The sequence below is a fragment of the Podarcis liolepis genome, assembly GCF_965112155.1.
Source record: "Podarcis liolepis genome assembly, chromosome: 4".
NCBI lineage: Eukaryota > Metazoa > Chordata > Lepidosauria > Squamata > Lacertidae > Podarcis > Podarcis liolepis.
The window spans coordinates 52,905,407-52,919,870 of record NC_139558.1 but is presented as its reverse complement, the minus strand read 5'-3'; the positions used below and the strand labels follow the sequence as shown (position 1 = coordinate 52,919,870).

General features: G+C 41.8%; 1 protein-coding gene and 1 long non-coding RNA gene across 8 annotated transcripts in view; both read left to right on the top strand.

Moving 5' to 3' along the window:
- The window catches only part of LOC310705604, a 328,640-nt gene that overhangs the window by 302,729 nt on the left and 11,447 nt on the right, over positions 1 to 14,464 (top strand). The window lies entirely within an intron of this gene.
- The window catches only part of KCNJ15 (potassium inwardly rectifying channel subfamily J member 15), a 32,442-nt gene that overhangs the window by 6,531 nt on the left and 11,447 nt on the right, over positions 1 to 14,464 (top strand). For 2 of the 7 annotated variants that reach the window (XM_083500226.1, XM_083500228.1), the window contains exons 3-4: positions 5,733 to 5,790; positions 8,067 to 8,204. The exons of 4 other annotated variants lie outside the window; for them this stretch is intronic. In XM_083500226.1, the coding sequence (XP_083356352.1) occupies positions 8,188 to 8,204 (17 nt within the window). In that variant the 5' untranslated portion in view covers positions 5,733 to 5,790; positions 8,067 to 8,187. The remainder of the gene's footprint in view (positions 1 to 5,732; positions 5,791 to 8,066; positions 8,205 to 14,464) is intronic. One more of the 7 variants, XM_083500227.1, reaches the window with a different exon arrangement.

Sequence of the window (14,464 nt, the reverse complement as noted above, 5' to 3'; positions counted from 1 at the left end):
GTGGGATGTAGAGCTTTTGATTTTGCTAGGTTTGTCCAATAGCATTTTGTGATTTCTGATATACCTTCAAAAGTGAGAAAAGCTCACTAAACAATGTTAATTTGTAAGTTTTTTTTTTTAAAAAAAACTGTAAATAAAAATGCTATGACCAGGCATCCATTTGTATGCGGAAGAACATGCAAGGCCTAGAGAAAGAAACAGTAGTCGTTGGCCTGAATTCTTTAACTACATAGATATTGTTTTGTCTGAGATATGATATATCTACATAACTGAAAATTTGTGTGCATGAAGTGTTGATCCCAAACATTTAGCACATCCTGATGGATCTGGGGAAAATGTAATAAGATCCATCCTAGACATAACACAGAATATGGCAGAATACTAAGGTTAAGAATTCTAGACTAAACTACTTTAGATTGTTGCAGGTGAGAGGCAAAATTTTTGACTACTCCCTGAACTAATTGCCTAAGCCAGCACATTATGAAGTTTTAATGCTGTAGGAAATTTAATACATGTAGGAAATCATTTATGTAGAGCAATCAAATTTATGACACAGAGATGTACACCCCCACTGAATTCTGAAAAGGTACGGTCCAAAATTCTACCACCTAAGTTGACCACTTCATTCTGTGCATGTCCCTTTTCAGTCAAAGGCTCTCTGAGGCAGCTTACAATACAATCTAACAAAATTGTACAAATCATGCCAAGCAACCCTGTTCCTTTAACTAGCGGCAGTGTCCAAAATGTGCTTCCCTTGCAGGACCTCGGGGTGAAGGGGGGTGGGGAGGAGTAAGAAATCAAATTAATAACAGTAATTTCCGTAGTGATTTGTAAAAGGGCTCTTGATGAAAAAAAAATCCAGAAAAAAACCCAAAATTGTTCAAGAAGCATTGAGGTAGGTGCACCACAAATTGTCTCTGGCCAACCCAGAATTACTTCAAACAAGTACACAAGTACACAAGACACACATCCAAAGACTGCACACATTTTTAGATTTGGCTTGGACAGACCTAAATGTGTCCAAGGTTCAGGTTTTGTATCTGATCCTGGTTAAAACAGGTTAAAGCAGATCTTTTAAACTTGTTCAGTCAAGCAAAGAAACAAGTCACTGTGGCAATCATAAACTCAGGGACTCCAAACTTCTTTTTTGTTTGTCCTGATTTTATAGATAGTGCTGTTTCTTCCACTTTTATTGCCCCAGATATCTTTAGCTAACACAGACAGCCGGCAGCCTCTGGTAAGAAAGAGAGAGCTGAACCTTGAAGTACCAGACGGTGCTGAGGTGTTGAGCCAAAAACAACAGAAATTAACTATTCTACATACTGCCCTGAGACTGCGTGTTTCAAATCATTTTTGGCTTTTTAAAAAAGCCACCTAAGTAAAATATGGGCATTTTTATATTATTTCTCCTTTCTCTCTTGCCCCAAAGTATTTTTGTCTGTCTCTCTATATGCAGAAATTAAACACAGAAATATACCAGATACAAGTTTCTGTATTAAAGAGTTAAAATCAAAGTTTGCCACCTCACAGAACCCATTAAATGTCAAGTGCTTGAAGGCTGCTGCCCTGCTGTTCTGTTCCTAACCTACTGGAAAGAAGGAACACTCATGAATGAGTTACTACAGACTCAAGCAGCACTTTACTATTTTGTTTCTACAGCATGGGAGACACTGAGGAATGGCCGGGAAGGGAGAATAAATAAGGGGGAAATTCCTGCTCTTGCTGTATCATTGAGAATGGGGCTGGGGCAAACATTCATCAAACCAGTGGTAGCCAATGTTGGTGCCCTGTAGGTGTTGTTGACACTAACGTCAGTCAGCAGAGCTGGTGGTCAAGATGGGCATTGGCCACCCCTGCCTTAAATCCTCCAGCACAGCGAGTTGGGGGAGGAATTTGCTGTTTTCCTGATTTCTTTGTGAGAACGGGTGGAACACTGGGCTTGGGTGCACATCCCATAAACCTAGGGACTCCCTGCTCCAGGATCCTATAAGCTATTATATGGAACTGTCCCTTTCATGTGAAGGGCTGTCATTCAGTGGCAATGAATATATTCATTGTCAAAAGGTCCCAGGTGCAACCTTTGGCAAATCAAAGCAGGACTGGGAAGGACCCCTGCCTCAAACTGTTGCCACTAGACAATACTGAGCTAGATGGACTGAGAGTCGGACTTGGCATAAGACAGCTTCCTCTGTTCACAGCTTGTGGGAGGAAGGTTAATTTGTGCTGGAGAAAGTGCTTTCCACTTCAGTCTCCATTAACCATTCACAAAAGACCCTTTAAAGTGAAGAAGGGAGCAGACAAGCCCTAAGAGTTTAGAGGATTGCAGGGAGAGGAGAACTGGAGTTGGAGATGTGTTCCATCCTTTCATCCATTTCCTTCTTCTGTTAGATCATAGCTACACCACCCAGGTTCAGGGTTGGGAAAGAATTACCGTAAGCTTTGCCCTGACGGTATTGAAACTTTGCTGTTGAACAACTCAGATTTGAAGAGCTAAGCTCCTTACCTAGTCCCAAACTAAAGGGACTAAAGCATGGGGAGGGAGAGATGATTTGTACATCTCCAACCATAACTTCTTCCCACTTCAGGATGCTGTAAGCTCTGAAGGCCTTTGCACCCTTTGCAGTTCCAAGAGTCCTTTGGAAGATTTGTTTGAATGGGTGGAAGCACTGCTATCCCATTACCCACCCAAAATGAGTGATTGAAGGTGACAGACCCCCTCATACCTTAAAGGATCCTGGAGGAGGCAGAATTGGGACAGGGCTGCATGGTTATAGCATGCAACTCCTGGCCCCTGTTTTACTCCTCCCAATAAGGACAAGCAGGCTGCTTGCTTCCTTTCACCCTGTTAGCCTAAGTGAGGGCTTGTACCTGTCGTCTGCACTGCCAGAACTCCATGGCCCAGTCACATCCTTTAGTCTTCCCATTTGGGGTTTCTTTCTATGATATTTTCCTGCTTACTTGGGATTTCTGACTGTCCACACCATACATTTACAGCACATGGCTTCCCCAAAGAATCCTGGGGGTTCAAGGGTGCTGGGAATTGTACCTTTGTGACTTAGCTACACCTCCCAGAATTATTTGGAGAGAGCTATGTGCCTTAAATGTGCTTTAAAAGTATGGTGTGGATGTGACCTTCTGCTGCCCCATGTGTTTGTCTAATAGGGCATGCCTACAAGTATGATGCATGGGCAGAATGCAGCCAAATTTAAATCCCCTTGGTGTCCATCCGAGTTACTGGTACTTAAGCTTTCTATCACAATGAGAAAACTTCCTACCTTTATCTAGACTGTTCCTTGAGTTTCAGGGCATCAAGGTCCTCTATAGCTAGAGGCAGATCAGTAGCATGGAGCCTTAGGTAAGTCCTCCCTTGAAAAAAGTTGATGAATGGCTTTTGCTCAAGGCTTACAGCCATATTTTAGGCCAGGGGAGGAATTTTCCACCAGGTCAAACTAGCTAATGTCTTGGAGGGTGACTGTGGGCTTGTTGTTGGACTTTTTTCTTTGAGGGAAGGCTTTGTTTAGCTTCATTTGCTCAGATGATGTAGTGATATTGTGCTGCAGGCACCTTAAATCAGGGCACCTGCTCTCTGCTTGTGGACCACCAGTCCATTGCCTGGATGTGGTTTGGTGGTTAGACAGGATGACTAGATGCCTAAGAAGGCACTATATAATCTCACAGATGATTTCAGCAGCTATTGCTTCTAATACAGAAAAGATAAAATGCCGGCCAGCCCTATCTTCATACATATTGGTTGCATTTTGTTTTTCCTGTGTCATGCAGAGGATTGAAACACACGTCAAAATAAAATTCCCTGGATAGCACTGGTTAGTGGTCAGTTAGGTCTCAATGCATCACTGCACATTTACCAAATTTGCAGTATAAACATACATGGCTGCTCAGAGATAAGCTCCACTGAGTTTAATGGGCTTGCTCCCAGGTAAGTGGGTATCAGGTTGCAGCCTTCGATGAACAAAGCGGGAAACCAACAAATAAATTAGCTCAGGATGCTCCTATGCTGTCCAATCAAGAACCACATACAGTGTGTGAGAACAACAACACTGTGGTACTGTAGTTATCAAATTCATCTTATGTACAGTGGTACCTCGGGTTACATACGCTTCAGGTTACATACGCTTCAGGTTACAGACTCCGCTAACCCAGAAATAGTACCTCGGGTTAAGAATTTTGCTTCAGTATGAAAACAGAAATCGTGCTCTGGCAGCGCGGCAGCAGCAGGAGGCCCCATTAGCTAAAGTGGTGCTTCAGGTTAAGAACAGAACTCCGGAACGAATTAAGTACTTAACCTGAGGTATCACTGTATTTGAATTTAGGTTTAGAAATCATTTGTAGAATCTTAATGGCCATTCCTTGTATGCTTATTTTCCACAGCTGCACTGCCATATCAGTGTTTATGTTCTGTTCCCACCAGTCTCAACCCAGCTGATATCCATCATCAGCCTTAGTACATAACTGAAGTATTTGGCAAAGGCTAATATTTGTTGTTCTGTTGCAACAGGTGACTTGGAAAACACCATAGTAAGTTCTCACCTTCCTTTAGTCCTGGAAAAGTCAATGAAACACACAGTTATGTGTTCAGATTGTCACATTACCATTGCCTGGATCTGATTATAGAAATCTGCTCAGCGACAGTGAACAGTCCTACATTATTTAGCACAATCGTTTCAGGACTCAGCGTTTGACGTTCTCAAGATTGTTGAACTTTTGAGCAGAGACAGGACTGTAAAAGAACAGTAATAAAGATAAGATAGCATGAAATGTAAATAAACAAGCACCACACCACCTCATTTTGCTGAAGTTATGTGCAATTGATAATGCAGAGGTTTTCATCTGTCTTCTTTTGAAATGTACCATTGCAAAACTTTCCATAACAAAGGATAGTCAGCTACCACCTAATCCCCAAATTATGTTTCTAAAAGCATTCTGAAGGTTCTTTGATGCACATTCCATGGAAGGGATTTTGGCTGTGCTGGACTCCATTGTTTTCTCTAATTTTTAGATGTTGCTCACATGCTTCAGGACAGTTAAGCATGCATTTAACTCTGCAATAATTGGAACCAAGCCCTTCACTGACACACAACCACAGGCAAGGGTGATTTGAATTGTATCTGCAGCATAGAATGGGGGTGGTGGTGTCTCTGCTGTTATAGAGACCCCACCCCTCCTTCCCATTACATTAATCAGAGCTAAGCTGAACTAGATGCGCACAGTTTGAACTAAAACAACAGCAGGAACACTTAGTTGGCATTGTTGCCTTGTTTTGGGTTCTGGAGGACAAAAGTGGAGCAAGAAAAGCGAAGAAGATGCCACATATTATCACAGAAGACTAGAAAACTTCCCTAGGGGAAGCCTTACATTTCCAAGAAGTGCAGGATCCTGCTGTCCCTGGCCCCAAATTGGTCAGCAGTCCTACCCGACACCAGATATGCAGGGGAGGGGGCACACTCTGTTATGTGGCTCAGAAGAGGGAATAAACACACTGACTCCATCTGCACATAGATTGGGAGGTCAAAGAGGTATTCCTGCCTCCTATGGCAACGATCTGCAGCTCTTTAGGAAGCATCACCGTACACGGAGTAGCAGCAGTATAACACAAAATAGAGCAAAAGGATGACTCAACTCTTCTTAGGATGTAGAATGAGACCTGGTGGAAGTAATTTTATTTGATGGCTCTGACAGCATTTGCTGCTATTTCCCTCTCCCCCATCCACCAGCCCCTGAAAAAGAAGCAGGAAGAGGCTGCTGGTTAGCTGGGCGCGCGTTTTGCTGAGTGTAAGTTGTTTTGCCTCTCACTCTCTGTCTGTTTTCCTCAGCCTTGTTTCTTTGATAGGCGTGCAGCCATGTGTGTGTGTCCGCTCTCTACCCTAAGCCATGATTTGTGCCCAACCTATTGCTCTCCCTACAGCCTAACTGTCTTTTCTGGTATTCCTGCACTTGATTCTATGTTCTCTCTGTCCTGGAAAAAATGCTACACCTGTCCTAATCTAAGCGAGAACTTCAAGGTCATCTATAAATATGCTCCATTTATCCCCTGGCACCTCCAGCCAGCTTTTTCTATTTGCTCTGGAGCATGTTTCCTGCTTTGAGTGGAAGTAAGACCTATTGAATTTAATGGGGCCTACAGCCAGATAGGACTGCAGCCTTATTTGCATTCCATCTCTCCCTCCAACCAAGAGCTGGTCAGCATTATGTGGCTATTGACCATGCTCAATCCTCATAGAGATGCCTCGCACCCAAATAAAGCTGTACTCCAGCAAACTTTGGGGGTTCCCTCTTGTGGGCTGATAACTCCCTCAAGTGGATGTCATTTTAGCTACAGAAGGCTTCTGGACTTTGAAAATAGGGGGAAGTATGGGTTAGAGCAGTGCTGGAAGCCTCTGGGGCTCTTTCTTTGTTATATTTCCCTGACATGCTGGTTACATCTTCCAGAAGTGAGAAAGAGATTTAGGTAAGCTCACAATGCAAGCTAGCATCCAGCAGCAGGCAGTGTCCATGCCGAGAAGGAAAATCATCATTGTCAGTGAGCTGGTCACTCGTCAAGCATGCTGGTCTGGAAAGTCAAAGCCATTCAGGAGGTAAAGGGGGAGTTATCATCTGAAAACAGTGCCAGTAAGTGGGCTCCTTCAACTCAGCTTCCACAAATTCATCCCTTGTCTCCTATGCTTCAAGCATAAGCATAAGGAAAAGACAGCCAAACTCTCTGCCTTTCATGAAATGCTGAAATCTATTAACTTGCTTTTCATTAAAGAAAGGATGTGAAGCTGCAGCTGAAAGCTATCATTTCATTATGGAAAACTCAATAGTTTTCCCTGTTGAGCTTTGATGTTTTCACCTCCCTCATAAAACATCAATGAATTCAAGGGACTCATTGACATAGTATTGAACTGGAACAAAGAATCATGGCATCTTGCATTCTTCTTGTTTTATAATTCTTTTGAAACATGGTCACTCTCCTCTGCTTCTTTCTGGAAATCATACTCAATCTCAGTGATTCTTGTAGAACACAGTTTCACTTGCAGGCACTAGGCTACTTGCTCTGAGACGCTTTCATGTTTCACATTTGAAACAACAGGTAGGACCAAATTTCTCTGGAGCACTTTCCTTCCTTTCTCCAAGAATGTGCAGAAATGGAAAAAAGGGGGGCATTTTTTTTCCATTTGTTGCATAGAGAGCAAGAAAACTTGGCACATTCGCCAGCCAAGTACTGGAATTTGGGTGGGTCTCGGAAAAAGCACAGACTTCAGTGGAAAACATATATGGGTGTGCGTGTGAAAAAGTATTTTAAACTATAAATTGACCACATACATAGATTGGTGAGAAAAAATATATATGTAAGAATAATCTAGAAACGGATCGTGAAATTTTTGCTAGAAGACAAGCTGATTTTTGTCCTAGGAAAGCACCATGGACATTTGTCAAGCTCAGTTATATTAATGGATCCCCAAAGCTGTACTAATTCTTAGAAGGAGGGAGGAAAGACTCCAGTTGAATGTGTAAACAGAATTTTATTTTTTTATTGGAAATGGGAATGGATGAATCAGTCTGTTTCTGGTCAGTGACACTTTTGGAAGTGTTCAATCTTAAGTCCATTCCTTCCTGTTTCTGCATTAAGCTGTACTGTTTTCTTTTCTTTTCTTTTCAACCCCCCCCCCCCAATAAAAAATCACATTTAAATAGTTTTTTTAAAATCTCAAAAAAAAATACAATTCAACCCGTGTGTGTGTGTGCATGTGCGTGTTACAAGATTTGGTTTGGACTCTGATTCACTGCTTTCAGAAGCAGCGTCCATAAATATGTGCATGCATAAAAATACACACATATTGTTCAGGTTCTTCCTTTGAAATGAATTGGCCAGTCAGTGTTTGCATGTGTTGCGTGTGCATTTGAGCACCTGCAGTTCTCTTGACTGAGGCAAGGCTGGTGTCAGAGGTTGACGTATTTAGGCACCTGCTGGTATCCAGCGGTTTGAAGAGATGTCACACTGCAAAGACCCCATTAGCTCCTGCTCCTTCTCCTCACTGTTGCCACTTTCTCCTTTGTTGTTCCAGAGAGGATGAACAAGTGCAGTAAGGAGGAGGAAGCAGCCACTACCACTGCTCACTAGCTCGCTAGTTTTCTCCTTGGCAAACAAGAAGGCAGCATTGGCAAGGAGAGCAACAGCAGGTGACAATGGCAGCAAGGAGGAGGTAGGCCTGCGCCAAAAGGGGCCTTGCCCAAAGGACCAAAGGCTTTCCCAAATTGAGAGCCGGCAATGAGCCGTGGTCATGAGTGATAGGGGTACCAGCCAAAGATTTTGTGTAGGCCCCATGCTGAAGCTTTAACAATCTACCCCAAAGTTTATTTCAGCTGATTGTTAATCATTCCCTTTCCTTTGTGTACATAAACAGCAATTCATTCCATGGTTTCTTTGTATTTAGTGTATGTGTTAAATGAATGCAAACATTTTCATATTTTTTATGTGCTTAGCACAGGGGTGTGTTTAGCCTTGTGAACTGGGAAAGCTTCTCTTAAAAATACAAAGGGATTGAATGTCTCTCTTTCAATTAAAAGCCATGCCAAGGTACAACCCTGTTGTTTTTTAAAATGTAGAGTATTTATGCTTTGGGTGTGTTTCAAGATAAGTGTGTGAAGAGTAGGGATGTCAGAGAATTCAATAAATTGACATGGGAGCAGAAATGGCCCAAATTCGCATGTTCACCCAAGGTCAGGAATGGAAATCATGTAAGCAATCATGTAGCAGGATTTGCTATAACTGTTTTTGATGTTTCCCTTCCACTGATATGCATTGAAATTAATTGCATCATTAATTACATAATTTATTATGTTAGTTTTGTCTATAGCAGTTAGAAATACAAAAAAGGAAGGTTTTAGCAGAAGCCAAATTGTGGAGAGATGAAACAAGTGCTGATTGTGAGGAACACAGAATGGGACAGAAATCGCTGCCTCCATACCTCCATAGTGAAGAAGGACTTTCCTATCTCCAAAATATTTCAGAAGGGCTTAGCTAGTGAACATATCTCCCATGGTTCTTCTTTTTCTTTTAGCCTCTGGGCAATATCCTCACAAGCTTTCATTCACAGAAGAGATGTGTGGTTTGCTCCACCACAATGTGTATGTGTGTGTGGATAGATAGATTGACAGATGGATGTTGTCATTATTTTTAATGGCATTTGGTCACATACAGGCATATTCAGATTGTGGATTGGGAGTTGTTGCAAAACAAACCTGCTTCCACAAATGATTGGACTTTTTGCAATAAGGAAAGTGGTGGGAAAGTGTAGGCCAACATAATACATGCTTGATACAGCATTGTTTAATCTCTCCACAAACAAATCAGGATGGGTGCACATTAAGCAGGTTATCTAGAAGCAACCTAGGAATCAAAAACCAACAAAAGTATAAAGCCAAAATCCACAATATTCAAACAGACTTCGTTATGATATATGTATTTTTAAAAATGGAGAGGAGGTGCACACTTCCTATAACTGTGGCTACTTAGAAATGCCAAGCACTATTTCTAAGGAGCACGTTGTACAGAGTCTACTTCTGAGTAAGCTTGCATTGAATTGTGCTGCAAGAAGAAGAAAAGAATGTTTGCAAAGTGGTGGGGCTTTGCTGCTTTTTAGTATTTAGGTGAACAGACCCCTGCATGAAAGTTGCAATTGGTGTGTGTGTCTCTGCTGGGGACAGCGGCAAGGATGCTCAGCTCCAAAGTTTTACAAATAATAAATAACATAAAAATGGAACTGGCATGGGGAGAGAGTGGTGTTGCTTAAATCAAAAGGTTGGACAGCTAATGTAACCTGCTGCTTGCTGCAGGAAATCCGGAGCTAGATCACCCCATAGAGATGGTAGTCCAGCTTGAAGACCTTCAGAGGAAGAAAATCCACCATTCCTCTAGGTAGTTGCTTTAACTGGAAAACTCCTCTTCTATCAGTAAGATGGCCAATGTGGCATCATTCATGTCACAGGCAATCGTTCAAGGTGACTGTGACACCTGCACAACCATATGGCAATTTGCTGACTTTAAGGGCAAATGCCAACAGCTGCACATTTCCATGGTGAAATAAATAGCTCAAGATGAAAGGCCCCAGGATTGCAAGGAAATTGAGATACATGGTGATATACAGATTTGCAAGGACGATGCCATGTGTGGAATAATCCTATGTTCTAGGAATCTCCTAGTTTGGAGAGCTGTGGCTACTAGTTAATTTCCAAAAATGTGCCAAGGCTAATATACCACTCCATATATCATGGATGCCTTGCCATTGACCTCACCCTGAGGAGCTGCTGTGCTCAGAGGCAATGGCTGCAATCTAGATAAAGTTAATAATGCTCAAGTCTCAGTGAAATCAGTGGACAAATTATCTTATCGTAACCAACTGAAACCCAACTGATGCCTGTGGGACTTAGTCATGGTTAACCTTCTCTGGACTGGGATCCATTTCATCAATTTTGTTTTGTGTATCTTGCCAGGGGAAGCTCAGCCACTGATGACTTCTGGCTGAAATACAGACCTTGTTGTGGCCTTCACATAACACATAAAAATTCAAAACACTGTGGTCTGAAGGGTGAAATTCCTGGTGGGCCTGAACAACTCATTGTGCCTTAATTCCTCCTGCATAAAACATCTACTTCATGGGTTTGTTATGTAAGGGCAGCTAGTCTTGAGTTTGAGGACCAAGGGGAGAGTCCTATGACTAAGACTACTGGGGATTGGCTGACTGTGTAAAGTAGAGAAAGTGATAGCTTTGAGATTATCAACAAAGCTATAAACACAGAAGGTTAAGCAGAGGCATAGGAACAACCATCCTGGGTTGGATATTAGCCACAGTAGAATGTGATCTGGGGAACTAGTGGGGAATAGAAGTGGGAGGGTGTGGAATTGGATGGACTGCAACTGAAACAGCTTGATCCTACCAACTAGTGCTGGCATATATGTGCAGAATTAGACACAAGGGCAGGTGTGCACTAAAACAGCATAGATTTTGGGGTCATTATAGCATTATAGATAATGGCTGCGTTCTTATGCACACTTACCTGGAAGTAAGCTCTGTTGTACACATTGGAATTTGCTTCTGAGTAAACATGCACTGGATTGTGCTGTAAGAGGATTGTCTTCATTAACCCCCCAGTTCAATTGTCACCTTAATAGCAAGCTCCCTGGGTAGACCAGCCAAACGTCTGCCTCAGCTATCCTCTCCATCTGCAAAATGGGGATAATGATAATTTCTGATCTTTAAAGGTTGCTGTAACAATTACTGAAACTTTTGGGCACTGTGGATCCAGTGATATTGGTGCATCCCCACGGATACTATATATAGTCTAGCCTGAAGTTGCAACTGAGATTGCAGCTGACAGGCAGTGCAGAAGAAAATAGATGCCTTTCTGATGTGTGTGAAATCTTGATGTGAAGACTAGTCTCAGGAATGAATGCACAGACTACTAAAACTAGTGTAAGAAGTGTCTAATGCAAATGTAATGCCTGCATTGCTGGGGGCTGGACTAGAAGACCCTTAGGGTCCCTTCCAACTCTCCAATTCTCTGATTGAAAACCTGTGAGCTTAAGGGAGGGGAAAGGAAAAGTGCCCCAGATTTAATGAAACAAAGCATTCCAGTGAATCTGCTTAGCTAGTTATCCAAAGTTCTATTTCACTACAGTGGTGCCTCGGGTTACATACGCTTCAGGTTACAGACTCCACTAACCCAGAAATAGTGCCTCGGGTTAAGAACTTTGCTTCAGGATGAGAACAGAAATCGTGCCTCGGCAGCGCGGCAGCAGCAGGAGGCCCCATTAGCTAAAGTGGAGCTTCAGGTTAAGAACAGTTTCAGGTTAAGAACGGAACTCCGGAACGAATTAAGTACTTAACCCGAGGTACCACTGTACTGTATTTGCAGTACTCTTAATTTCATGTGTACAATAAGGCCCTCACTTTCCAATGACTATTCCTTTATGGGTGTTACCGCTATAGTGCAATTCAGAAGTAATCATAAACTTGTTATCGGAACTCATTATCAAAAAGCACCGCTTTATATGGCTCATATGTTTTGAAGTCAAAAACCAATTCAATGAACGTTAACTGCAGGATGTAAAATTGTGTGCTAAAGAGGGTAAAAGTTTTCCCTCCTTTCTTTGCTTGTGATATTTTTGAGCCCCTGCCATATGTCTGCATCCTTTTAAAATGCTGAAGCAGTGCTGATATAGAGAGAAACAAAGACTTAATGAAATTTGACACATACACATGAAAAGTAGCAGCCCACCAAAATTGTACTGTATCTGCTACAACTCAGGGTGGCCATTCTAAGGATGGTCCCCATCTGTCAATTTTCTTAGTCTTCTAATCTTACCTTCCATTCACCACATTTCCAGGTCACAGTGTGAATTCAATTTTTTTAAATTTTTTGTTCTCATGAAAATTCATCAGCCTCTTAGTATGTGTTTTATACATTTTGGTCTAATACATCCTATAAAGCATTATAATGATATTTTCACTAATATGAATTTTTATACATATTCCCCTCTAGTTTGTAATTTTTTGCTTGATGAACTGCACCATAAAATGAGAAGGGTGTATTTGGAAGTATAGCTGTGTTTTGCCTCACATATTGTTGCAGAAAGTACAAACGAGGTGAGTTCACATTTAAATACAAAACAATACCGAATGTCTTTCTCATCCCTAAGCCCAACAGATCTGGCAAAATAATGAATTATAGTTCATTAATGAAGAGTCTCTCTGGGAGATTAATCATTGCAGAAAATGCCATACTATCTACAACAAAGCTACAAAACAAAATTGTGCTAGAATTACTGAAATACATGTCTGGATTCAAGAATCTGCTAGGCTGGCCAGCATATGAAATAAAACAATGAGACAATTTTGGGAAGTCCCACTGAATGCAGTTGAAATTGATGGAATAGTCCGGGAATCCACATTAAAATAACAACTCCCGCAATGATGCAATGTTTGTTCCATTTTTGGATGGTAAACCAGGAATCCAGTGAACTCCTGGATCCATTCTAGCCCATACCTGCCATTGGCAAAAATGTCCTGGAGCATGAAATGTATTCATTAATAACTAAGTGCTATAAAAAGACAGGAATGTCTCTCTCTCTGTGTGTGTGTGTGATTGGCACACTGTTTAGATATTAAGCCAAACAAGTATGTGCTACTTATACATGCCTATAGTATTATCAAGCGGTGATTGATAGTATTATTTATAACAATACAGTTTAGGGTGATGTGCAGCATAAATCTGTAGGTCCAAGTTATGCAGGGTTAAGCCTGGGATTATTCATCTTGGCACACAACTTGTAATAACTTTCCATACATAGCCCATACTGCGTTGGTTTCATATTAACAGCTGGAATATTGTTAATGTGATGTTTTCCCCAAAGAATCTTGGAAACTATAGTTTGTTGGGGAGTGTTAGGAGACCACTGTTCTCCTCACAGAGCTACAATTCCCAGAGTGGTTTAACGGTGAATCCCTCTTCCCAGGGAACTCTGAGAACCCTTACCAAACTACACTTCCCGGGATTCTACAGTTTCCCACGACTGCTTATGGTAGTACAATACTGCCTTAAATATATAGTGCAGATGGGGGCCTTATTCTCTGTAGCAGTGATAGCTACCCTATGTGCTTTTTAAGAACGATAAACAAATGAGCCTTCATGCACACAGAGAACTCCATGATGTCATGGATTGCTGCATCATGTGAAGAAGCCGAGAGATAGCAGTAGAAAAGACCAACTATTCTGGGCAAGCTGTTTTAATTGACAGGAGAATGACTATGCTGAGCTTAACAGATCACCAGACTGGGGGGTAGCAGGACAAGGCACTTGTCTCTGTGTCACTCTTAATTAATAAGCAGGAGTCTGTGCAGACATTGAAAAGAAAAGAGAGATTAGAGTATGGAGAAAGTAATGCCAGGCAGGAGGCCCATCAAAAATCAAGGGGAAAGGGGAAACTTGAAACTCGAGCACTGCAAGAAAGCGAAAGGCTGGGAGTGATGCCTGAGTTTTGTTCTTGGCTCGCTAGCCGGTCATTACAGGGCTCTGCATATGACTAGGCTCCTTTCCTCCTATGTAAGTAAAATGGGGATATAGATACTTGCCTTCTCTGCAGGACTGTGGTTAGGATTAATTAATGTTTGCTTAGCACTTTGAAGATGTAAATGGATACAGAGCTGAAATGCTCAGTGTTGTTTTTGCATGGGCATGCAGATGATAAAATCTCTGGTGACCTGCAGTTCAGATCTGGCACGTGGAGCTGTAGGAATGGAAAGTTTAGCTCTTCAGTGTGCTAATATCTGTAGAAACACTCTGTCTTAAAAAGGCAGGTAATATTCACACAGCATGAACTGGGGCAAGGGTGTGAGAGAGGGAGAAGTGGAAAATCACTGAACTCTGTTTTGGATGTCAAGCTGTGCTAATGAAGATCCACTGT